We start from the raw sequence: 26,432 nt of genomic DNA on the forward strand, positions 1-26,432 counted from the left end.
CAAATCAAATCAAACAAATAATAATATCATCTCTTGAAAACAAAAATATGTGAAGTTGAATCAATAATACAACTGAGATGCAAGATGACTTTATTAAAAGAGTTTATTCCAGACACCAAAGCTGTGAGTCCAGGTACTGAGGGAGGGGCTCTTGTTACCTCACTGAGGTTCTTAATAATGAGACTGTCTTTTTTTAGCCTGAACCTTCACCCTCCCCCCTGCCTCCCCCAGGAAAGAAAAAAAGCAAAGTTTGCATCCACATATGCAATAGAATCAAGTGCCCTGAAATACATTATTGCTACATAACAGATTTTTGAGAAATGGCCAACTTTGGGGTTCGGGGCAGTCCCCAAGCGCAGGTCAAGCAAAATCTTTCGAAACCGCCTCCACAAAATTGGGCGCCGACATCAGGATGCCGATGGTGCAGATGATGGTGAAGACCGAGAAGGCCATCAAACAGAGGCGGTCCACCACAGAGGCGGCAAACTTCCACTCGTTGCAAACCGCTTGAGCTTCATCCTGGTCTCTGAATCGGTTGGCGATGTACCGGATCTCTTCGAGGATCTTTGCTAGATCCGAGTCTGTTTCAGAAGAGTGCCCGTTGTGAAGGAGGTTCTCCTCATCCGTGGGAGAACAAGCCATTCTTCCACAGATCACCCCGGAATCGGTGGTTGGGGTGCAGTGGACACCTTCCAGACCCCTGAAGCCAATGTACAACATATTCCCATTGCTGGATTGCTGACCGCTGACCGTATTGATCTCCACACTTGAAATGCTACAGTGGCGTTTGTGCTGGCAAGCCGGGCGCACTCGGCCTTCTCCAGGCCTCTTCATCCTCAGGAACCAGGCACACCAGTTGAGGAGGATAATTCTGGTCTGGAAAACACAGAGAAGCAGGTGGTTTTGATAGACAGAGTCTTTCTGTCAGCCTTCCTAATTGTACCAGACAGAAAACACGACCAGATGAGCTAATTCTACTTCATTGTAAGGCTACATTGCAGATCTAAAAGTATAAATCTCAGACCTTCTCCTTTGCGACCTGATTGTCAAGAGGGAAACTTTGGCAGCTAAGTGCCTCTGCATTTCAACTTGCCATTAGAATAAAGGGAGGAGGAGGTGTTGCTTTAGAAGTGGTTAAGATGGAGAAATGAAACCTCTATGATTCCACTGAAGACAGTAAGAGACTGAAACCTTTCTAAGGGCACCACAGCAAGTGTAGAGAAGAAGCAGACGGTTACCATAACAAAGTGAAATTGTTTACATGGATTACATGAGAGGATGGGGGTTGGCCCAGAGCAATGATTGTTAATTCTATGAACTGGTATCTGGGAACCTCAGAGTTAGTTTTGCTTCAGCATTAGCATGCTGTGTACTCTATAAACAGTAAGTTTTTGAAAATGGAATGAGCCTGGACTTTTATTTGGATCCTTAAGCTGGATGTTGATGCTGATAAACTGAGATGGATCCCTTCTTAGTCGCTTTCTTAATCTGTTAAGCAGCTGAGGTTTATGTCTCCCCTTATCTAGACAGTCATCATATCCCAGGGTCACGTGATCCCCTTTTGCGACTTCCTGACAAGCAAAGTCAACGAGGGGAAGCCAGATTCACCTAACAACCATGTCTCTAATTGAACAACCGCAGTGATTCACTTAACAAATGTGGCAAGAAAAGTCGTAAAATGGGGCAAAACTCAACAAATTTTTGACTTAGCAACATAAATTCTGGGCTCAGTTGTGGACTACCTGTATATAGATAAGAGGAAAGCATGACGTTGAGACACATCATCTTCAGATGCTTACCCAATAAAATTGTAATTATATATCTATGGGGCACTGAGACTCACCCATGCATTCCACAGTGGAACATCACCCCAGACAACACTCTTGACAAGCAAAACTAATTCTCCTTTATTGCAAAGCTAACAGAATCTGGATAGTCTGAATGTAGAATTCTTTGAGGTTGGTAACAATAAGAGAAGGCTGTTTTCTGGTGATGTTGGGGGGGGGAGAGAAGAACCACTTTATGCTGTAGTTGCAAAAACTGTGCAAAACCGTACAGGAAGGAAAGGATCTTGGACCCTTTCTCCAGGGTACTTCAGGTGCCTCCTGAAAGTTTAAAAAACGTTAGCTTCTGCAGCCAAAGAATTTTCTGCCTGCTAGGGGGGAAAGCTACATATTCCTTTATTTTCAGTGTTCTTTATTTATTGATGATGAGTTGGCCGCTTGAATGATCTTCACAGATGAAGAGGCGGAGCAACGTATTTGGATGAATAAAACATACACAGCTCCTGATACTTGGCGGCATGTAACAGAGACGAGCCCACGGTTGGTTGATCTTCAGCTAGCAGAAATTACTATACATCTTTCTCTTCTGCCTGGAAAAATCTCTTATTTCCTGGAAGGGGGGATATTCACCTGCCTCCATGGTTCTTAATGGAGGAAAAATAAGATTTTGAAAGAAAAAAAAAGGTGCTTACCCACTTTGGCATTTTGCCACCTTCGGGATCATGGTGATGATACTGTAGGACAATCACTGTCACCACCACTGAAAGTCCGACAATAATCATGGTGCTGGCGAAATATTGAGCTATGGAAGGAAACAAGAAATATGTCTTTTAAAGACTGACATGGTAGATCAGGAGTCTTCAAACCTGGCCCTTTTATGACTTGTGAACTTCAATTCCCAGAATTCCTCAGCCAGTTTGCCTGGCTGAGGAATTCCAGGAGTTGAAGTCCACAAATCATAAAAGGGCCAAGTTTGAAGAGCCCTGTGGTAGATCAACCTATTGCTCTATTACAATGGTTCTCAACCTGTGGGTCGGGACCCCATTTGGGGTCGAACACCCATTTCACGGGGGTCACCAAACAACGCAGTCCGCCATTTTTTCCCCCTTTTCCTTAGCTGTGCTACTCCCTTTTATTCTATTGGCTTTTGAAAGTCAATAGAATAGACTCTCTTGAATAGAGTCTAATTCTATTGGCTTTCAAAAGCCAATAGGAATTGTCCAGGTTGTCTCTGCCCTGCTGAGCCTGCCAAAAGTCCCATTCTGCAAACGGTGCTGCACCAGTTGAGTAGTCCTCGACTTATGACCGGTTGAGTAGTCCTCGACTTACCACCAGTTGAGGGGTCGCGGCATTAAAAAGGTTGAGAACCACTGCTCTGTTAGATATGTTTCATCTTTTTGCTGTTGTTGTCACTAAGTTGTGGCTGACTCTTCACAACCCCATGGACCATAGCTCACAAGGCCCTCCTGTCCTCCACTGTCTCACGGAGTTTACCCAAATTCATGTTCCATCACATGTGTGTGTGTGTGTGTGTGTGTGTGTATGTGTGTATGCAGCCTTGTCATTTCCAAGAAGTAGGAATATTTTGTTAAAGACACTTCAATTTTGTGAATATTCTCCCTTTTTTTCAATATTACTAAATGTGATTCTGTGTAGCTTCTCCTAATTTCAGATAGTCCAGGAGTTTCTGTGCCTTCCATTCTACTCCCCCATCCACCCACCATGACTTCTGGACCAATGAAAAAAAAGAGATTAAGGTTCCCTATTTCCACTCCAAAGTCAGATTTCTGAATTGTTTAATCTAAAAGCTAAACTACATAAGACACGAGCTTCCTAAATTGGTTCTCTTTGAGGCTGTGTTGCATGATGGAAAAGAGCTTAATTCTTTGAAAGGGACTTACCAATTAATGGCACAGAGTCCGATGTTGCTGGCATGATTTCGGCCACCAGAAGCATAAAAACAGTGAGGGATAACAAAACCGTGATTCCTGGAAAAGAAATGATTGGGTTGGACCCAGGGCACAGAACAGAAATTTCTGAGGTTGAACAAAAGTGACTAAATATACCAACATTCTCAGCCTTGGTGTCTTCCAGATGTGTAGGCTTCATCTTCCAATTTTCAATCTGAGAATTGAAGTCCACACATCTGAAAGTGGCCAAGGTTGAGAAACATTGAAATATACTGTATCATGAAAAATCTCAATCCCTCCACAGGATGGAACGCAACCTCACCCACCCCTGATGTCTTTCAGATGTTCCTGTTGGCCATTCAAACACATCTAAAAGATGCCTGGTGCAATTGGCAAGTACCCAAAAGGATGGCCAAGAATGGATAAGAAGAAAATTGATGAGACTGGAAGTTCCAAAGATGTTTTTTCAGGAGGCAACTAGACTTCCTTGTTTTTCTTTGAAGATGTTTAGCTTCTCGTCCAAAAAGCTTCTACAGCTGTGAAGAAGCTTCTTGGATGAGAAGCGAAACATCTTCAAAGAAAAACAAGAAAGTCTAGTTGCCTCATGGAAAAGCATCTTTGGGACAACTATGATCTGGATAACTGAGAATCTCCATAGACATTGAGACTGGAAGTGTTAACTTTGGACGAGAGAAGACAAAGGGAAGATACAGATGGAGCCTGGAATAGTTGAGGTTCTTCATCAATGCCTCAAAGAAGAGAAGGAGAAAAGGCTGATTGTACTGGATGTTAGGTTTTATAAGGTGACACCTCTTAATGATAAAAGACTTTGTGGGAAGATAATTCCAGCTGGGGGTGTCTTTGACCCATCATAGTGTTCTTTCTATCACTTTTTATAGACAGTTTTTCTTGTTCATTTACTCTACACAACTACCGACAGGGCTGGTGAAATCTTAATTCACTTGCAAGAATGCTCTCAGGAGAAAGAAGATCCACCCACCCCATCTCATAGAGGGTGATCCTTGTAGGCCCCTGGCAATAGCAACCCTATTTATATTTAGCAGGCAAATTACCACACATTTTCCCATCCTCCTGGCTTTGCTGCCTGCTGAGCAACAAAATATAAAATATTTAGTAGCTATCCTTTGAATCTTGTTCATGTTGAGAAAAACAAGGGAATGGAGAGAAAGCGAGAGGAAGAAGCCACCATATGCTATGCAATGTGGACTTGGAAAAAGTTCAGGGTGATGATGAAGAAGATTTACAAATGGTATCCTTTGGCACTTGATTCCACATTGCTCATCTGTTGGACAGAGACACATGCCAAACTGGAGGGCCAAAATGAATCATCCTTATGCTCTTTTTTTCAAACAATTGCTACAAACATGCATTAAATTAAGATTTTGTGTCCATTGTGAGATAAGGATGTAAAACCAGTGATGTGTCCGCACTCTTAATTGGTGAAAAAGTCTAACAAGAAGGCGGTTGTAATCCGCTATGAATTTACTTGGGAGACATCCTCATTGAGCAAAATGGAACTTGCTCATGAGTAGGTAATACACGGGGTGGCAAAGAAACTACCCATTTGGAAATGCCTAGTCTGAAACTCACTTCTGCTGTCAACACAGCCGCATCTTTGGCAAAGTTATTTTCTCTCGCCCATGTCTGCACATCGTGGGAATCAGAATGTTTAGCTCTATTGTTCCAGTTTCAAACTGCTGAATTCCTTTGGCTAATGATATGACTGGGACTTGATTACCATATCTGGCTCCAAAAATCAAGACAAACATTGGATTACAGCAAATAATTAAGAGAAACTTAGCTGCAATTAAGTTCATCTAGATTTTTACAGTTGAATATAGCAAGTCTAACAGCTAGAAACAGAAACTCGGTCCTCTTCTTGGCCAGTTAGCAAATGAAGCAGATTTGGTGACCAACATTTTTTAAAAAATGAATTTTTTATAGCTCCAAGGTTATAAAAGTTATATGGGCTACAGTTTTCTCGGCTGTTGGTTTGACTTTCTTCATTCCCCACTCCTGATCCAATTCTTCTACAACGTCCTGAAAGTTTCTTTCTAACTGATGTTAAAAGCTGGAGGTGACCTTCAGAGAGAAAAACTTGCTTCAAAAAAAACCAGAACCATCTCTTTACCAAGTGAAATTTTCTCTCCAGAGTCAGCTGGAAGCAGAAACACCAGAAGGGCAAGCGCTGAGATCAGGACACACGGGATGAGAAGATTAAGTCCATAATACAGTGTTCTCCGTCGCATTGTGATTGTAAAGGTCACATCTGGATAGGGCTCTTTGCAACAGTCGTAGAAGGATTCTGTCCTCTTGCCTGGAACTCCTGCGTGGAAAGAATAAAAATTCAGATGGACCAGCCATTGGATCAGGCTAGGAGGAGGAGGAGGAGGAGAAGGAGGAGAAGGAGAAGGAGAAGGAGGAGGAGGAGGAGGAGGAGGAGAAGGACGAGAAAGAGAAGGTGGAGAGAGTTGTTTAGCTGCCAACAGTCAAACTGAATCAATGCACATTCAGCAAATGTGGAAGAGTGGAGCAATGAGAAGATAAAAACACTTCAAAATATCCGACTCTCATAAAAACAATCATATCACTCAAGCTGTCTTTCATGAATCAGCTACCGAGATTGTAAAGCTATTCCCCAGTCTCATATTTTGTTATTAGCTCTCATCAGAAAGATGGACAGAGTGGCCCATTTTTAATCTTCCAACTTAATAATTTACAACTTTATATAGGAATCGGAGAGGCCTCCAGTGAAATTAGCAAACGCTTCCTGTTCAGATTGGCAGCCGCACAAAACCTGGGCTGCTTTTAATGAACGATCAGGAATATGGACAATTAAGTAGTATCAAATTGTGGTAGCAGACCCCCGCCCCCCTCAGCTGTCGTGTTTTTATAATGGGGCAATAAAAACACAAATTTTCATAGAGGGTGCAGTAAAGCAGCATCTGTGAACTTTCTCGCTGCCATAACGATTCTCCCAGGTAGGATAACACTACTGAGATTTTTAGGTTTTGTTCCAGCCCTGCCCATTTTCAACATTTAGTCTTTTTTTTTTTTCAAGGACCTTTCAAAGCATCCTTGACACCTGAGATGGATGAACAGCAGCTGCAGGATCTTGGCTGACATGACCACACCACCATTGACCATTTTGATTCATCACCATTGCGGTGTTGCTGTCCACCAAGAAGCTGACCCATGTGCTACCATGAGTGAACCCAATCCACACCCACCAGAGACCCTCTGAATAGCCTCCTCACCTAATGCACCCCCTTATTGTCTGCACCCAGGGTGGATTTCTCCCTTGGCCTACTCTTGGTACACCATGGAGCTGTAGATCCCTGAAGAGTCTTAAAGAGTAGTCTTCTTCAGGGCTTGGTGAGACATTTTTTTTTTTTAGCAATCACACCCAATAGTTTTTCTCTATTGTCATTGTCAGCCCTCAAATGTCCTGGTGGCCGGGAGTCCACAGACTATGGTCATGAAGAGTTAACTGGGGTCTATGTGAATGCATCTTCCTTCCTTCCTTCCTTCCTTCCTTCCTTCCTTCCTTCCTTCCTTCCTTCCTTCCTTCCTTCCTTCCTTCCTTCTTTCCTTCCTTTTCTTTCCTCTTTCTTCTTCATTCCTCCCTCCCTTTTCTTTCTTTCTTTCTTTCTTTCTTTCTTTCTTTCTTTCTTTCTTTTTCATTGTTCTTTGCTTTACTTTTTTGCCTGCTGTTGGTTTTATACCACTGTGAGCCATCCACTATTAAACTGGGGAAAAAAGAAGTCCTGTTTGTGAAGAAGATCCCCAGATTTAGCTTACCCACTAAATCCCACTCTCCATTTGAAATGTATCCAGAGATTTCTGCTTGTTGCATCTGGAGATCAAGAGACCAGCCTCCATAAGTCCAGGATCCAAACTTCAATTTACAGTTCTGGACATCAAAAGGAAACCATCGGACATCGATGGAGCAAGAACTCTTGAAAATCCCTAGGTTGAAGTGGAAAAAAAGAAGAAAAGAATATGTCAATCATTCACTTTTTTAAAAAGAAAAATACAGAATGCAAAACGTCCACCCTTCCAAATTTACAACTGATTTGTTTAAAAATATTGTGTGTTCCCTGCAAAATAAAACATTACTAGTATCACAGTGATTCCTTTCTGTATCTCAGGGACTGCCATAAAGAAGAGGGAATTAAGCTATTCTCCAAAGCACCTGAAGGCAGGACAAGAAGCAACAAGTGGAAACTAATCAAGGAGAGAAGCAACCTAGAACTAAGGAGAAACTTCCTGACAGTGAGAACAATTAATCAGTGGAACAGCTTGCCTCCAGAAGCAGTAAATGCTCCAACACTGGAAGTTTTTAAGAAGAGACTGGACGGCCATTTGTCCGAAATGGTGTAGGGTTTCCTGCCTGAGCAGGGGGTTGGACTAGATAACCTCCAAGGTCCCTTCCAACTTTACTATATTACTATTACTATTACTACCAGTTGCTTTCCCCCCTTCCTGTAACTATTATTTTATTTTTCATTTTATTTCTGTGATTTTTGGTTTGTTTGCCCCTTTACATATTTCCAGCTAGATTCCTGCTTGTATTTTTTATCTAAGAGACTGACTTTATATTACTTTTCTATAAATATTTCTAAAGGTTAATCTTGCCATGGCTATCTCTGCATCTCTGTAGGTTTGAAGGACCTCTGACCTGGAAGTATGTTTATCTCTATCCCTGTTATCATATTGAAACAACAGCAGGGATGGCTGATTTTTTTTTTTAAAAAAAAGAGCTTATCTAACTCTTCCAAAAATCATATCTCATTGTTGGAAGCATGCAAGGACTCTTGAGACAGGTGTTAATTTTCCCAATATGCCAATAATTCATACCTGGAGGAAGATACTGACAGTATCCTGAAGAGTTGACCAAAACATTTGTGTGGAAAGTAGCATCAAAACGTTCATCGGCGCTGGGGAAAATTAACAAATAAAAGAGAAATGGTTTTATTAGAATTGAACCCCAAAAATAAACAAAAGAATCATGTTTGGTCAAAACATCTTGGCTTTGATATTCCAAACTTAGTCCGTTTCCCTCCACACAGGATACCAATTTTCTACAAGTTTCCCTAGAGAGGGCCTCTCCTCCTGCATTTCTGGAACAGCACGTGACTTATGATCACAGCTGAGCCCAATGTTTTTGTTGCCGAGCAAGACAGTTGTTAAGCGAGTTTTGCCCCATTTTATTATAATAATAATAATAATAATAATAATAATAATAATAATAATAATAATAATAATAATAATAATAATAATAATAAAGTGGGAAGGGACCTTGGAGGTCATCTAGTCCAACCTCCTGCTCAGGCAGGAAACCTTATACCATTTCGGACAGATGGCTGTCCAGTCTCTTCTTAAAAACGTCCAGTGTTGGAGCATTCACCACTTCTGGAGGCAGGTTGTTCCACTGGTTAATTGTTCTAACTGTCAAGAAGTTTCTCCTTAGTTCTAGGTTGCTTCTTTCCTTGATTCGTTTCCATCCATTGCTTCTTGTCCTGCCCTCAGGCGCTTTTATGATCTTTCTTTCCACAATGAAGAATCACTGCGGTTGTTAAGTGAGCAACACGGTTATTAAACGAATCTGCCTTTCCCATTGCCTTTGCTTCTCAGGCAGTTGCAAAACGGGCTCATCATTATGCGACCGTCATTAATAGGAGTCCTGAATTTTGATCACGTGACCTTGGGGAATGGCGCAAAGGTTGCAAGTGTGGAAAATGGGCGTAAGTCGCTTTTTTGCAGTGCAGTGGTAACTTTGAATGGTCACTAAACAAGTGGTTGAAAGTCAAGGATTGCCTGTATGCAGGTGACCACTCAAGACTGTTTTTTTCTTTTGGTTGGGGTATGAAAAGAAGCTGTCAGCGAGGAAGCTGTAATTTTAGGACCTTCCTCTTTTTTTTTGTAAGGTTTTTAACTACCACTCTAGTCTTTTCTCTATTTATTTTCAATCCTGCTACATCTCCCAATTGTTCTATCTTTGTCAATGATTTAGGGCTTGTCTCTCCTAATCTAAATACCAAATCATCCACCAACGCTTGTAATTTGTATTTTTCGTCTCTTATCTCCATTCCTTTAATTTCTGGGTCCTGTCTGACATTTCTGTTCAGCACTTCCAAAGTTAAATATATAACAGTGGAGATAATGAACCCCCTTGTCTTGTGCCTTTTTAATGTTAAAGTTCTCTGTAAAATCTCCATTTACAATTACTTATAGCGGTTTGTCTATAATAAATTGTTTTAAGTATATTTAGGATCTTTTTGAAGATGGCCTCTGTGAGAATATGCTGGCTACTGCCTCCTTTGCTCTTCTCTGGCGATGGAGGACAGAGTGAAAGGTTTGCTATACCTTCTCCCATTCACAGGATGAGTTCAGATAGAGACTAGACACCTGTCTATGGCTGAGGCACAGCATGGGGTTGATGTTGATGGCCTCCTCAGTCAGGGGTCTCTTGCAGTCTCTTCCATGTGCTGCACAAGGCCGTCATAGTAAAGAGGTGCGAGCACATGGAGAATGGAAATTTGGTTTATTACCCCATCTCCAAGTGAATTAGGAACCTTGTCACTGCTTTCTGAAAGGAGATCCATCACAATTGGCTTAGAAGACGCAACATCTCGGCTTTCCTACAATGCCACACTTAAGAGACTTGACAAATTGACAACTTGAAAAATGAAGCCTGCCAAACAGTAGTCGCCTGAGCGTATGTTTAGCCAGAATCCAACAATGCTCTTTTGCAGGTCTCCCACAAGATGCATATCAGCTGATATGAAGGGAGCATTGTCTTATTCTTCAACAGGAGACTTCTCCCCACACTTCTGATGGTGTGAAATAGAAATTCTAGGCTCGCAAAGAGGAACTGTTCTTGGAGAACTGTTGCTAAGGAGCCAAGCATTGGAGAATAACAGAGTTGGAAGGCACCTCAGAGGTCTTCTAGCCCAACCCCCTGCTCAAGCAGGAGACCCTGCCTATACCATTTCAGACAAGTGGCTGTCCAGTCTCTTCTTGAACACCTCCAGTGATGAGGCACCCACAACTTCTGTAGGGAAGCCATTCCACTGGTTAATTGTTCTCACTGTCAGGAAGTTTCTCCTTAAATTCCAGGTTGCTTCTCTCCTTGATTAGTTTCCATCCATTACTTCTTGTTCTGCCTTTGGGTGTTTTGGAGAATAGGTTGACTCCCTCTTCCTTGTGGAGAATGGGCTCGCCATTCTCAAATCTCCTCCTGGTGTTCCAAAGAGGCATCTGATTGGTCCTGGGAAAACAAGGATCTATTCCTAGCAAGACCATTAGGAGAAATAAGGAGGAATAGATTGCTTCATATTCCTTTTGAAGAAAAGATCTGTATCTGACTGAATTGTGGAGCTCTTGATGTTCTCTGAGCATGATTGTTTATGTATGTGTTTGCAGACATTTCATTACCCAACTGGGTAACTTCATCAGTGAAGGACAATTGAGGTTGAACTAGAGTCTTTGGACAAACCCAACAGAACCAACAGCTAAACGTTCTGACTTTACTCCAGTGCTTAAGGAAAGCAAATTTCCAACAAGGAGAAAAAAATACATTGCACTGAAATGAACGTTGAACAACGATGCTTGTTCTGAGTGTGTCTTGAGCTCTTTTCCACAAGGAAGTCTTTATAAGCCTTTTAGTGTTTACCCTTCCCCTCCAAGGCTAATAACACATGCTCATCTCCAGCTCTGAACCAATTATTCCCCTTGACAGATGGAGCTGGTAGAGCACGTTTTGGAGCAAGTTTCATCCAAGATTATTTAAACAGGGAAGAGATGCATGAGAAAAAGACGCGCTCGGATCCTGAAGTAAACAAAATGAAGTTGTCAGACCTGAAAGAGGCTCCTTGTTGATTGACAGGAGAAAGTGTCTTCTCTACAGACTACTAAACTAAGACAATATTATTTCACACCAGCGTCTAATTGCGAGGCCAATCCTCAAGTGGGCCAGAAGAAGCACCATCACGATGGACAGTGCCAAATTGGAGTGACATTAATCAAGCTTCAAAGCTGTTTGAGAAAAGGGACAAGGCATTTTCTTGATGCTTAGCTGGGATGTGGCTAGTTTGTAGGTCTCTGGCCAAAGAACTGAACCTTCTAGTCAACACTGGGTAATAAGCACATTAAAGCACTCACAAGGGCTAAAAATGAACAAAGAGCTGACTCTGTTTCACACACTGCCTGGAGAACCCCATTGCTTCAAAGATCTCCAGGTGGTCCAAAGATGATCCAGATGTGCTACTTTTTTAGTTCTTTAAGATGAGACACGTATGCTAGGATGACCAAGTCATCCTGGAAATCACTAAGTGACAGGAGATAGTGAAAAATAATCTTGGTGGCATCTAATGCAGTGGTTCTCAACCTTCCTAATGCCGCAACCCTTTAATACAGTTCCTCATGTTGTGATGACCCCCAACCCCCCATCTAGCTGGCCAGGGAGGGGGGGGCAGGAAGGCTGCTCCGCCGGCTCCGCCCAGCCTGGTTGGAGAAGTGCCATTCCTCTCCCTCTTTCTCTCTCTCTCTTTCCTCTCTCTCTTTCTCTTTCCTCTTTCTCTCTTTCCTCTCTCTTTCCTCTCTCTTTCTCTCTTTCTCTTTCTCTTTCTCTTTCCTCTCTCTCTCTTCTCATTCTCTCTCTTCTCTCTCTCCCTCTTTCCTCTCTTTCCCTCTTTCCACTTTTTTCTCTTTCCTCTCCCCCTCTTTCTCTTTCTCTCTCTTTCCTCTCTTTCTCTTTCTGTTTCTTCCCTCTTTCTCTTTCTCTTTCCTCTGTCTTTCTCTTTCTCTCTCTCTTTCCTTTTTCTTTTCCTCTGTTTCTCTCTCTTTCCTCTCTCTCTTTCTCTCTCTTACAGCAGTATTGTTGGGGGGTCCCCCCACCCGGCTGCCACCCCGCCACATCCTCAGTTGAACGGGCGGGGAGGGGGAGCAGGATGGGGGGCAGCGGCAGCAGCGGTAGCACGGCAGCATCATCACGGTTCCTCGCCGCTGCCCCCAGCCCAGCCGCCAGCCCGCCGTGTTCTCAGCCAAAGGGGTGGGGAGGGGGAGCAGGACAGGAGCCAGCGGCTCCGATGGCAGCAGCGGCAGCCCAGCAGCATCGTCGGGGTTCCTCACCGCCGTCCCCGGCCCGGCCACCACCCCGCCGCGTCCTCAGTTGAACGGGCAGGGAGGGGGAGCAGGACGGGAGGCAGCGGTGGTGGCGGTAGCACAGCAGCATCATCAGGGTTCCTCGACACTGCCCACAGCCCGGCCGCTGGCCTGCCACGTCCTCAGCCAAAGGGGCAGGGAGGGGGAGCAGGACGGGAGCCATCAGCTCCAGTGGCAGCAGCGGTGGCCCAGCAGCATCGTCGGGGTTCCTCACCGCCGCCCCCGGCCCGGCCGCCGCGTCCACAGCCCAACGGGCGGGGATGGGAGCAGGACAGGAGGCAGCGGCTCCGGTGGCAGCGGTGGCAGCCCGGCAGGATCGTCAGGGTTGCTCACCGCCACCCCCGGCCCGGCCGCCACATCCTCAGCCAAACAGGCGGGGAGGGGGAGCAGGACAGGAGGCAGCGGCTCTGGCGGCAGCGACAGTGGCACAGCAGTATCGTAGGGGTCCCTGCCACCCCGCCCCGGCTGCTGCCCCCACTAGGACTCTGTGCTGCCCGGCCTCACCCTCCGCCCATAGATGGAGCCATGGTGGAGGCAGCGCCCGCCCAAGCTGCCTGGGGGGCAGCAGGAGGAAGGAGAGGAGGAGGGCGAGGAAGTAGTCGCCCTAGCCGGGACTCCACACTGCCCGGCCTCGCCCTCCGCCCATCCGATGGAGCCTTGGTGGGGGTTGGTGCCACACAGCCTCTGCCAGCCCCTCTGCCATCTCGGCTGCTCCCCCCAGGCACCCCTCTTGCCCCGCTGCCTGCCTGAGCCACTTTGGGGGCAGCAGAAGGAAGAAGGGGAGTAGGAAGAGGAGGGCAAGGAAGCCGCAGCCAGCGCTGGGCCCCAGGAGATGGCTCTCCTCTCCTACCTTTGCTGAATCTCCTTCTTCCTTCCCAGCAGCCTGGATTCCGGCATGCTTCCCGGCCAGTGGGTCCAATGATCGGGCTGGCTGGGGATCACAGGGGCTGGTCTCCCTTGGGCCGCGGCTTTTGGGAGGGCTGGCCCGCTCAGCGGAGCCTCCAGTGGGCTGCTCCCAGCAGGGATCCCGGGGCTTCCCCAGTCAGCTCCATGACCACGAGGCCCTGGCTGCGCTTCTCCCAGGGGGTGGAGCACCCAGGCGCAGGGCCAATCAGGAGCCCTGCAGGAGGTAAGTCCGCCTGAGAGAGAGAGAGAGAAAGGAAGCGAAAGTGCAGAGGAGGCCATGCAGAGATGGATGTGGAGTGGTGTCTCGGTTCCTAAGACCATCAGAAATATATGTTTTTCGATCATCTTAGGCGACCCCTATGAAAGGGTCATTCGACCCCCAAAGGGGTCACGACCCACAGGTTGAAAACTGCTGATCTATTAGTTCTGTAAGCTGGCTGACAAATTCTGGGAGTTGAAGTCCACACGTCTTAAAGAGGCCAAAGTTGGGAAACTCTGGCCTAATCCTTTGAGCCTACATAACCTCTTCTCCAAAACACCTGAAGGCAGGAGAAGAAGCAAGGGATGGAAACCAATCAAGGAGAGAAGCAACCTAGAAATAAGGAGAAATTTTCTGACAGTGAGACCAATGAATCAGTGGAACGAGTTGTCTTCAGAAGTTGCTGGAGGCTTTTAAGAGAGATTGGACAACCGTTTCTCTAAAATAATATAGGAAAATTAACAAATAAAAGAGAAATGGTTTTATTAGAATTAAACCCAAAAAATAAACAAAAGAATCATGTTTGGTCAAAACATCTTGGCTTTGATATTCCAAACTTAGTCCGTTTCCCTCCACACGGGATACCAATTTTCTACAAGTTTCCCTAGAGAGGGCCTCTCCTCCTGCATTTCTGGAACAGCACGTGACTTACGATCACAGCTGAGCCCAATGTTTTTGTTGCGGAGCAAGACAGTTGTTAAGCGAGTTTTGCCCCATATTATTATTATTATTATTATTATTATTATTATTATTATTAAGTGGGAAGGGACCTTGGAGGTCATCTAGTCCAACCCCCTGCTCAGGCAGGAAACCCTATACCATTTCGGACAGATGGCTGTCCAGTCTCTTCTTAAAAACGTCCAGTGTTGGAGCATTCACCGCTTCTGGAGGCAGGTTGTTCCACTGGTTAATTGTTCTAACTGTCAAGAAGTTTCTCCTTAGTTCTAGGTTGCTTCTCTCCTTGATTCGTTTCCATCCATTGCTTCTTGTCCTGCCCTCAGGCGCTTTTATGATCTTTCTTTCCACAATGAAGAATCACTGCGGTTGTTAAGTGAGCAACACGGTTGTTAAACGAATCTGCCTTCCCCATTGCCTTTGCTTTTCAGGCAGTTGCAAAACGGGCTCATCATTATGCGACCGTCATTAATAGGAGTCCTGAATTTTGAGTTCTGTAAGCTGGCTGACAAATTCTGGGAGTTGAAGTCCACACGTCTTAAAGAGGCCAAAGTTGGGAAACTCTGGCCTAATCCTTTGAGCCTACATAACCTCTTCTCCAAAACACCTGAAGGCAGGAGAAGAAGCAACGGATGGAAACCAATCAAGGAGAGAAGCAACCTAGAAATAAGGAGAAATTTTCTGACAGTGAGACCAATGAATCAGTGGAACGAGTTGTCTTCAGAAGTTGCTGGAGGCTTTTAAGAGAGATTGGACAACCGTTTCTCTAAAATAATATAGGGTCTCCTGCTTGAGCAGGAGTTTGGACTAGAAGATCTCCAAGGTCCCTTCCAACTCTCTTATTCTGTTAACCCACTGTGGCCACATGACACTCGTCCACACATGGTTTTTATCCCCTGTTTGACTTTGATACAAATTCCCAAAGTCTATGGATCCTTTCCCAGACATTGTCGTTGTTGTCATTGTAATTTGGGTGGTGGAGCAGCCAATTCACACTCTTTTTCAGACTGATTTAGCTTTGTAGCCAACATTTTTTGGGTGGCCTCTGCTGTTCTGTTTTAGGTTGTTTTTTTTTTTCTCACTTGCAGGCTTCACTGTTCCTTTTCAATTATGAAAGCTGCAGTCCTAATTGCTGCTTGTAAAGCCACCATCGTGTACAATGTGAATTTTTGCCAGGGCTTGTAAAATAGTTGATCTCCTGCCACTCAAAACCAATTTCTTGGTTTGATTTTCTTTTAAATCTCCCACAAGGAACATAGCCTTCAAGTGGATGAGATGTTTGTCTCAGATGAACATTTTTAGGAATCAGGAATAAGAAACTAGAATCCAACTGTTCCTATAAAGGCTACCTCCCCAATCCTTAGTGGGTTACCTAGATCAAACCTAAAAGGTATTATTATTTCATAGATTTCATTCCCACCCATTTTCCATCTCACCATGGAAGCAGCAAGGTGAAACAGGCTTCAGATATGCCTCTGTGAGCACTTGACCTTCAGTCTGGCCCTATCAAAAAAAGGCGCTCCTTTAGATGAAAGTGCTTGCAAGAAAAGTCCAGCTTAAAATAGCCAGTTTTCAGCCGGAGATCCACTGTGTAGCAAAAGAAACAACTGAGCCCAGTGCAGGCCAAAGCAAGAAATCTTTGGCCTAATTTCAAAATCCCTTCACGAGATTGCTGCTCCCATTCGGTCCAGCCATGGCAGCTTTGATGGGCCGCAAAGAGGCCCTCAGCCTCTTTGCGGCTTATGGCAGCGTTCATAAAAACTGAAAGAGCCTTTTGATCCCTGCCTCTCGCAAATGTCAGAGGAGGCAAGTAGCATGTGGACACTTTGCTTCACTGGGAGAAAGCAGGAAGACGTGTCCTTCACAAGGCTTTTTTTAAAAAAAAAACTAAAGGAAAGGTTCTCCTTGAAAAATCTGCCCAGACTGTGAGGCGTCTGAAAGAATTCTCTGTTCTTTTCCTGCAACTAGAGAGACAACAGGGGAGAGGAAAAGATTAAAAGGAGGAGGAGGAAAAAGGAGGAGGAGGAGAAGAAAGAGAAGGAAGAAAAAGAGGAGAAGGAGGAAAGGAGGAGGAGGGAGAAGAAGAAGAGGAGGAGAAGGAGGAGGAGGAGAAGGAGGAGGAGGTGATCAGATTCCAAACAAGGGTCTTCAGTTGGAAAGTTCCCTCCTCCAAAAAGTAACCACGACTAAAACTAATTAAGCTTAGCATGCTGCATGAAGTCAGGCTTTACCTAACCTGGAGACAGGTGTCATGTGAACCAGCAAAGAAAAAGAATTCTCAGAGAGGCCCTTTGAAAACTGGTTGAAAAAGAAAACACTCCATGGACTGCTTAACACACCTTTTGTATCTGAGAAGATCTGCAAAAATCTCACCATGGGAGGTAGGCAAGAAACAAGAGTTTTAATCTGGTCATTTGCAATCCAAATCTGACAGGACCTGGGAAGAAATATCTGCCCGTTTTGGATCTCCTGGGAAAATAGAAGCCTTGCATCTTAAGCATTTCTATTTTTATCTGTACAATGTTGGCAAGATGGGTGATTGATGTGTTTCTTTCAGCTTTTAGCCAAAGAGCCTTCAAGTTTTGGTGGCCACCCACCTGCAGAGGCAGCCAAGAATTTAGCTCTACGGTTTTTAAAGACCAGCAAGGTAGTCACTCAGTGAGGGTTGAGCAGAAGCCAGCAAAACAAAGCATAACATGACAAAACTCCCTGGGAACATTTAAATCCGCTCTCCGACTTAATCCCTTCTCTCTGTGGCATTCAACAACTAGGCTTTCCTATCTGGTGCATAAATATCACTCACCCTGCATAGAGAGGGTAGCTTAGCAGGATGAATGGACACAGACAGCTGGGGCTGTACTCAGAAAGGAGGACAATCTGTGAGCACAACAGCCAGAGAAGAGAATTTTAAGATGCCATTTCTCTAGCTAAACTGCCCAGGAAGAATGTTTAAGAGAATGCAAAGGGTTTTATGCTGAACCCCAAATCTTAGCTTGCATAAGGATTCTTCCCAAGGTTCACATAAGCCCAACATATGGAGAATGACAGTTATTGGCCAAGATGGACTTGAAACATGTCATAGCACTCCACAATTATCAACCCAACCAGCACCTTGCAACTGGGAATTAGAGAGACAATGGTGGAGAGAAAAAGGAGGAGGAAGAGGAGGAGGAGGAGGAGGAGGAGGAGGAGAAGGGAGAAGGGAGAAGGGGAAGGAGGAGAAGGAGGAGGAGGAGGAGAAGGAGAAGGAGAAGAAGAAGGAGAAAACTCCTAATTTTAGCAATCTGAATTTTTGTAACCGAGATCTCATCGCCTTAAGCGAATACCTCACAAGGTTTCAGGTAGATGTTTCCTCAGCTTTACCTGGAGATGCTGTGAAATGAATCTGAGAGGTTTCACTTGTAAAATGTGTGCTAAACCACTGTGCTATGGTCCTGGTTTAATTCCCAGTTCCTCTTGCTCAGTTTTATCTATTCTGACTGGCAGTTGTTTTTTATGTTTTATGTTTTTTATTACTTCAGTTGCGACTTGATTCCCGGAAACCCGAGGTGATGGGGATCAAACTTCCGATGCCTGTGAAGAAGATGCACTACATGGACCTATGACCCTCTCTCATAACTCACAATTACTCTAATATCATAGAGCCAGCGGTGTGGAAATGTCGGGCTTGGAGCATTGTGAAGTGCTTGTGCGATTTGCATGTTTCCAAATGAGGGACATGTTTATTATTCAGCCATAAGCCTCTGCAGGCAGCTGCTGATGTAAGGAAGCTGAGAATGCTTGAATTCCACCTAACTGCAAGTTGAATAAAAATTTACTGCTCCCGTCTCCCCTTCCTCTTTCTCCATAATGAAATACGACTTTGTAATTAAGCCGGTGATGAAAGCATAATTATAGCAGCAACAATATTGTGCAGCTAAGTGACAACTTTGTGCAATTTGCCAGTGTCACTGTTAATGTATTCATTTATACAAATGCAGCTTAAGAAATGCCTACTTTCCAGACAGCTACAAGATATTATTTATAACTTCAGCCGTTAAAGGCATCTCCAGAAAACTGGCTTGATCTTTCTCTGAAATCTGGTTTTTTAAGCTGAGAGTTTCAGCTAATCATTTTACAGATGATGTTGTTCTTAGTGGTTGAGATATTTATATACACATGCAACACCCTCCAGCTGTATTCCAATCTGATTTTTTGGACCCTCTGCCACTCCATCATTGCAGATATCATGTGGACAAAGGGGTCAGCCTCTCTGGGCTCCCCAAACTGATTTCAAGTTCTCCAAAACTCATTCATTTGGGTGGAAATATTGTAGCCTGGAAGCTATTTCTGCTGAAGCCTAAGTAGATGCATGGTGATTCTTGAGGTGTTCTCTAAATAGGAACCAGATGAACTGCGAGATGACAGCCCCGTTGCTCTTCCTTGTGGCAGCAAAGATTTAGGACTTCTTCCAATCTTCTTCCTTTCTTTTGTGAATAATGTCCCCAATTCCACTCAGTCAAGAACAAACTCATGTTTTGGGAGATGCCTCACAACATGCACATTCAATCTCCATTGTCCTTGAAATGAAATCCTCTTCCTACTTCAGTGGCTACTTTTGCAGCCTCTCTACTTTTGCCTAGAACTTGATCAATAGCATGCTATAGAGCTCTCATGGAACCTGATGCTTAAAGAACAGTTACCAACCTGTCCAGCCAACTAACCATAAATGATACGCTGCTCTCAAGAGTCTTGTTGATGTGGTTCACTTCCCAGATGTATAAGACGAGTCCTAGTAGATTTAGTCTTTGTATTCTCCTCTTTCAGGAAATCTTTAAAAACATACCTCTTTAGGCAGATCTTCCATGTTCAATGGCTACATTATTATGTTGTGTTGTATTGTTTATAAATATAGAAATACAATTATTTATAATAATCTTGTATTCTGCATTTTTGTTGCCATTCCAAAGAGGAAAGTAGGAAAGATAGATGATAGATAGGTAGACAGATAGTAGATAGATAGATAGATAGATAGATAGATAGATAGATAGATAGATAGACTGATAGATAGATAGATAGATAGATAGATAGATAGATAGATAGATAGATAGATAGATAGATAGATTATGGATGGGTTGATAGATAGATAGATAGATAGATGGATGGATGGATGGATGGATGGATGGACGGACGGATGGGTAGGTAGGTAGGCAGGCAGGCAGGCAGACAGAAAGACAGACAGACAGACAGACAGACAGACAGACAGATGGATGGATGATGAAGAGATGACAGATAGCATCAATAAATGCAACTGTGGAATGTAACATTAAAAAAACAAAACAAAAGCATCCACCTCCTTTATAAGCAAATGACTACAGTTGTTCTAGCATCAACTAATCCTACCTGTTATATAGAAGGATATCTGGCTTCCATATCTGTCCAGCAGGAAAGCGAACGTTCTTTACTCCAGGATACTCAGACATGTTCCATTGTAGATAATAATCTGTCCAATACTTGCAAATTAAAAAAAGGAAAAAGAAAAAAAGAAAACTTGAGCCAACAGCCAGAAGCTAATTTACTTTTCTATTAGCACCAACTTGCTGCCTTAGGACCTGGATGTCTGCAGGGGCAAGGGATGTTAAATGGATCACAGCATTGTTGCAAATATAAAGCAAATGATGTCATTTGCACCTGTCACGGTTTTATGCGCAACGGATGCAAATTATGGGATGGTGTCATGGAGCCGGAGGCATCCCTATGGCTCATAGCAGATGCAAGTCCATGGAATTCAATATCCTTCACATTGAAGACCACCCTGGATCCCCCCCCAAAAAAACAATATTGTGATGGTAAATAGAAACTTAGGTATCAGGTCACCCAACTGCACACAAATACCTGTAAAAGAAACTTCAGCACGCAGCATCCAGCATGCCATTCATAGCAGAAAATTGGAATATTACAGAAACACATGCACACCTTACATCCCAATTACATTTCCCTTTAGGGCCGTGACTTCATAGCTCCCTAAAACTGAAAAGGAAAAGACCGAAATAACCAATTAGAAGTCATTAGCGAGACCGCTAAACATCTCTCTAAAAGAGAATATTTGTAGCTCAGGGTTGAAGTGAAGGGTCCTTGATGCTCTCTGAGCTTGCTTGTTTTCTTGCAGGTTATTCTTTCATTACCCAGCTAGGTAACATCATCTGTGCTAGAAGGGAGTGGGATTTGCAGAGTGGAGGAAGAAGAAGAGGAAGAATGTGGGGTCCTTGTGCTCTCTGAGCTTGGAGGTTTTCTTGCAAATGTTTCATTACCCAGCTAGGTAACATCATCAGTGCTAGAAGGGAGGGAGGTTTGTGGAGAGGAGGAGGAGGGGGGAGGAGAAAGAGAAAGAGGAGGAGGAAGAATGTGGGGTCCTTGGTGTTCTCTGAACGTGGTGGCTTTGTTGCAGATATTTCATTACCCAGCTAGGTAACATCATCAATGCTGATGATGTTACCTAGTTTGGGTAATGAAACATCTGCAAGAAAATCACCAAGCTCAGAAAACACCAAGGACCCCTCAAACGTATCTCTGTTGAGAATCCTGCTTTCTCTGTGTCTTTTGTTCCTGGAGAAATTGTCCATGATTATAAACAAATTTCCCATGTTTTCCTTTATTAAAAATGAATTCTTTACATTCTTTTGGTGTTCAGGCAACTCAGAGATAGTGAGGGGAGTCCTTTTTAAAAAAAAAAAAAAAAAGCATGGTTGAGAATGCTGGGTTAGGAAGGAAGTCCACCCTTTTTCTGCTTCTAATCTGCAACTTTTCCATAATGAACCAGGCGTTCTGAAAGGAGAGTTATCCAGAGGGGCTACAGAAATCAAAGGAAACCAAATCTGAAATCTCAGAAAAGAGATGGCAGCCTCTCTGATCCAAACATGGTTTCCAAACTTCCCAAATTAAAGCAGCCCCATTGAAATCAATGGGGATTGTCTTCTCAATGTGTTCAGTGGCTCTGCTCTGGTGGGATCAATCTGGATCCAAAATTTGCCTTTCACCTTTTAAAGAACACAGCAAAGAACATGAAGTTTGCCCCCTAGAGTCTTTCAGAGTGAATCTCCCTTATTTACTAAAACCTCATTTACTAGCCAGCTCGAAGAAAAAAGGATGAAAAACCAGGATGGACTAAATATTGCTCATTGATTCGAATCCATCAGGAGGATTTCTAAACAATGTCAAGTCGAGAATGCCTCCTGTGGGTTTCTTTTAAAATTTGCAGCCCTCTCTGATCATTCGTTTTAGCTTCTCAAAGTCTCGCCAAATAATTGTTGTGTTCTCCACAAGGCTGTGTCCACGGTTACGCTGACCTGCTGTGGAGATGCTCATTAACTCTCTTCCTTACAATTCTATCAATCGGTAGGAGTTGCTCTCTATTCATATAAAAGAGTCTTGCCCTCTCAGGATGAGAATATTCTTGGTAGTTCCTTGATTAAGCTACTGTTTACTGTCAGCTTGTTGGTCTGAGTGGGCAGTTCCTTGATTGGGATATTGTTGACATCTTGCTTGTTAGTCTAATATTAAACTCTGGTGTTAATCTCTGCTTATCTGGGTGTTGTTTGCTGGTGAGGAGGTGCTTTGGTCATTTTTATTCCTTTTTTGACTTTTTGATTCTCCCATTTGAATGGCATGTAGATGTTGTTTATCTCTTTGTGCCTGTTGATGGCTGGTTTGTCTGAGCACCAGGATTCCACGAATTCTCTAGAGCTTTTGGACTTGGCTTAGTCTAGAATGCTCACTATTTCCCAGTGTAAACTATGGTTAAGTCTGTCCATGTGTTAGACAAATAAAAACAATAAACTCAGAGAGCACCAAGGACCCCACAGTGAATCCTGAGCTACACACATTCTCTTCTCCCAAAGAAAGATAACTTATCAATGCTGGGATATTTTGAACCACACTTAAAAATGTGTCTATCTACTTTAGAATCCAGAATATTTTCTGAGGTTTAACCACAGAGTTCTTTCTTTTGCCTCCTGAAATCTCTGCACTTGGAATTAATCTGTCTTCAAAGCAAAGCAAGGATTTGAACACTGGGAACTGCCACACCTCAGCATGCAGAGCCAAAGAGAGCTTAAAAGTTAATTTGGTAGAGAGACAGTGCCAAAAATCAATCACAGAAAAGTGTTTTGCATGGAAAACATTGATCCCAGGCCAACATAGGGGATAACTAGAGCATCTTCATTAATGAGATCATTTTGTAGACACTTTCCCTTTTGCGCTTGGAAGTCGACATCACATATCCTCCTCTCCTTTCCCCCCCCCCCATCTCCAACATTCTCAGTGATTTCTGGATTTGCAGTTCTTAAAAAAAATAAATAACACAGATATTCAGGTGGTTTTGCCAACAACAGCATGTATGACAAACTGAATTAGCATCGCTTCTCTGCGAGTTTCTCTCTCTCTCTGTCTTTCTTTGCAGAGGCTATGACACCAGCTGTCATGCTGAGATTCGTAGCCACCATTCAAAAGAATGGCAATAGACCACAGATATAAGAAGGAGCTGTTCTCTGCCATAAATCTTCCCCCTGAAAGGGCTGCCTGAAGAAATGTAGGGAATCGCTTGTTTTTCAAGCCTACGCCATCACGTCTGAGGAAGGTGCAGATATTATTGGTTTAAATATCATTTTATGTACTCATGGGTTGGTCTTATCATCTGGTCTTCAAGCTCCAATTCCCTAACAGCGATAGCCTTTGGGAGCAAACTTTTAGCCGGGTTTTGACTCCCTTTGAATGAAGCTGCTGTAGAATTGGAAAGCGAAATGGAGATTCTTAAAATTAAATTTCTCACCCGGGCAAAACCAAAGATTATCAAGTTTATAGATAAAGCCATTAAGCCATCTAGAGATTAGAGTAGAAGAACAGAGCTGGAAGGGACCTAATCCAACCCCCAGCTCAAGCAGGAGACCCTATGCCATTTCTGACAAGGGGCTGTCCATTCTCCTCTTGAAAGGATCCAGTGATGAAGCTCCCACAACTTCTGTAGACAAACTGTTCCATTAGTTGATGATTCTCTCTGTCCAAAGATTTCTCCTTATTTCTAGGTTAAATCTCTCCTTGATCAGTTTCCAGATGATCAGGGTTAATTACCAAGGGGGTGGATTTATTTAAACATGTGACTGCAACACTATCTCAACATATTGTTTCAGTTTTCCTATATTTTAGCATGCAGATGCCGTATCATGATTTAATACCATCATTTGACTTAACAATCCACCCAAACTACTATAGCTTCCTGACCTAAGGTTATTCCTATCTAATTCTTTGGTATTTGATATTCTAAAGAAGGTGTTTGACATTTCCAGCAAGTGACAGCTGGCATGGCCTAAAACCGAGCATTGTTAAAACCCTGCCTGGTGTGACAGACAACTTCAAGACTCTTTTCTACTTGACAGCTGATGCAGGACAGCAGGTAATATTTGACAGGCCCTCATTCAGGGTTTTCGATGGAATTCTCTCCTCTCCAGTCAGAGATTCATTCATTAACTTCGTCACGGCGGGCTTAAGATTGAGCTAGCTTTTAAACCAAAACTTGATCACCCATTTAACAGTCCCACTTTGTGCGTCTTCTCCTTTGTTGTGTGAAACAATTACCCAGCCACCCTTTCTGAAGGAACTTCTGCTCTCTAAAACTTACCATGTGCAGCCAAACGTTCGTGGTTAATACTTGATTCTTTTCATCCTGCAAAGCCAAAGAAAGAATTAGACCAAGTCAGATATTTTTAGAAGGATAAATTTTAGATTGAAAACCTTTCCTGCTTTCCTTCCCATGTGATCTTCCTCCCACCGAAAAAAAGCCCACCTAAAAAATAAGGAGCTTCTTCAGGGAGGATGTAGAGAATCAACATAACAGAATTACACAGTTGGGAAGGACCTTGGAGGTCTTCTAGTCCAACCCCCTGCCCAAGCAGGAGAACCTGTGTTATGCTATCTAATGACCAGTTGGAGGCACTACATAAGCCTCATCCTTACTGGGTCTCCTTAGGTGTAGGCATCCTCCCTAGGGGATGCTCTAAGTTCAACCCTTTAACAGGATTTGAATCAATGGTGCAAGGATGAATAAGGATGAAACCGGTTGTTTAATTAGTGCCTCCATCTGTCTGTCTGTCTGTCTGTGCGCGCAGACCTTTGAGTTAGTGTTGACTCCTGGCAACTGCCTGGACTAGTCCCTACAGGTTTCTGTGCAAGATTTTCAGAAGTGGTTTGCTATTGCCTCCTTCCCAGGGCTGGGAGGGAGGATTGTCCCAAGGTCACTCAGCTGAATTTTGTGCCAAAGCTGGGGCTAGAACTCACGGTCACCCGGTGGGTCTCAGCAGAGGTGTTAGAAAAGGGAAAGGGTGCCGCTGCAAATGGTTGTTGAGTTGGTTCTTCTTTAACCAGATTGATGGGTTCCGTGCTCTCGCTCATCTCTTCCAGGGCTCTTACTTAGAAAAGGGGAAACAGATTTCCCAGCCCAGTAAAATTGCCTTTCAGCCAAAATGGTTATTAAGGATGGAGATGGACATGTTTGGCCACCAACTTCCTCATCCATGCCAGGGAGATATAATTGGTTGGTCATTACTGGTGCAGCTTCCTGGGAGTCTTTATTAATAATGGCTTCATAAGGTGTTGCTCGTTATCACAACAGTTCTGATGCCTCATCAGCACTAATGGGCAACATGTTGGCTTCCAAGCTACACAAACCTTTGGGAAACACATCGGACAAAGAGTGGCCTATTAGAAACCCCAAAGCAATGGAGATTCAGCTTTCCATAGCCATAAATCCACAATTAAGCCTTACATTTAAGCGACAGTGTTGCTCCCCCCCCCCTTTACAACCTTTCTTGCCACAGTTGTTAAGGGAAGCACTGCAGATGCAGTAACACGGTTGTTAAGTGAATCTGGCTTCCCTCATTGACTTTGCTTGTCAAAAGGGGATCACGTGACCCTGGGACACTGCAACAGTCATAAGTACATGCCAGTTAACAAGCGTCCGGCTTCTGGTCATGTGGCCATGGGGATAGTCATAAGTCACTTTTTCCAGTACCATTCAAATGTCACTAAACAAGGACTGTTGTAAATCAAGGACTGCCTGTATTTGAAGTCCTGTCCAAATATTATTTTTTGCGCTTCCTGCTTTGCCAATACGGTACTTAGCAGCCTTAAGGGTTTTCTTGATGCAAAAGGCTTCGCTTTGTTTTTTAATCTCTCCCCCCCCCCTTCCAGGGTTGACATCCTGTTTTTATGAAGCTCGCTTCTCTTCTGCCAAAGGTCTCCCATGTTTCCATTTGTTTCAGGCCTCTTAATAATTATTGCTTTAAGTACGAGATTTGCAAGGGCCAGCCCATATTTTTACCGTTCTTACAAAGCTGGGATACAAATCTAATTACTGACATAATTGAATGAGCAAATGAAGGCCCAAATGTCAAGATTATTGTTTTCTCTTCCCCCCCCCCCCACCTCCCAATTCAGCTTGAAGAGGGATGCCTAAGTTTGCCCGGCTTTTAATGGCCATTCTAATCAATGTCAAGAGTTGTCCTTGTGGAAAAAAACAAGTGAGGAAGTGAAGAATCGCAGAGATGCTTTTCTTCCCGCATTGCTAATTTGCAAAGTTTGGCAGAGCGCTTAACGCAGAGTTAGCAAAGGAAAAGCAACATTTTATGAAGAGCATTTCCCATGGAAAAGTCCTTGACTTTAAAAATTCAGAATGCACGA

The 26,432-nt window shown here is 43.7% G+C and overlaps 1 protein-coding gene across 1 annotated transcript in view; it reads right to left on the reverse strand.

Moving 5' to 3' along the window:
• Positions 1-212: 212 nt before the first annotated feature.
• The window catches only part of CHRFAM7A (CHRNA7 (exons 5-10) and FAM7A (exons A-E) fusion), a 41,026-nt gene continuing 14,806 nt past the window's right edge, over positions 213-26,432 (reverse strand). Inside the window, exons 3-10 of the mRNA XM_039339903.1 lie at positions 24,376-24,420; positions 20,106-20,215; positions 8,576-8,655; positions 7,517-7,684; positions 5,847-6,041; positions 3,686-3,772; positions 2,477-2,586; positions 213-876 (exon numbers count right to left, since the gene is read on the reverse strand). Coding sequence (XP_039195837.1) covers positions 361-876; positions 2,477-2,586; positions 3,686-3,772; positions 5,847-6,041; positions 7,517-7,684; positions 8,576-8,655; positions 20,106-20,215; positions 24,376-24,420 — 1,311 coding nt within the window. The 3' untranslated portion in view covers positions 213-360. The remainder of the gene's footprint in view (positions 877-2,476; positions 2,587-3,685; positions 3,773-5,846; positions 6,042-7,516; positions 7,685-8,575; positions 8,656-20,105; positions 20,216-24,375; positions 24,421-26,432) is intronic.

Source organism: Crotalus tigris, unplaced genomic scaffold (genome assembly GCF_016545835.1).
Source record: "Crotalus tigris isolate CLP2741 ecotype Arizona unplaced genomic scaffold, ASM1654583v1 scf7180000017741.1442986301:2390832, whole genome shotgun sequence".
Classification (NCBI taxonomy): Eukaryota; Metazoa; Chordata; class Lepidosauria; order Squamata; family Viperidae; genus Crotalus; species Crotalus tigris.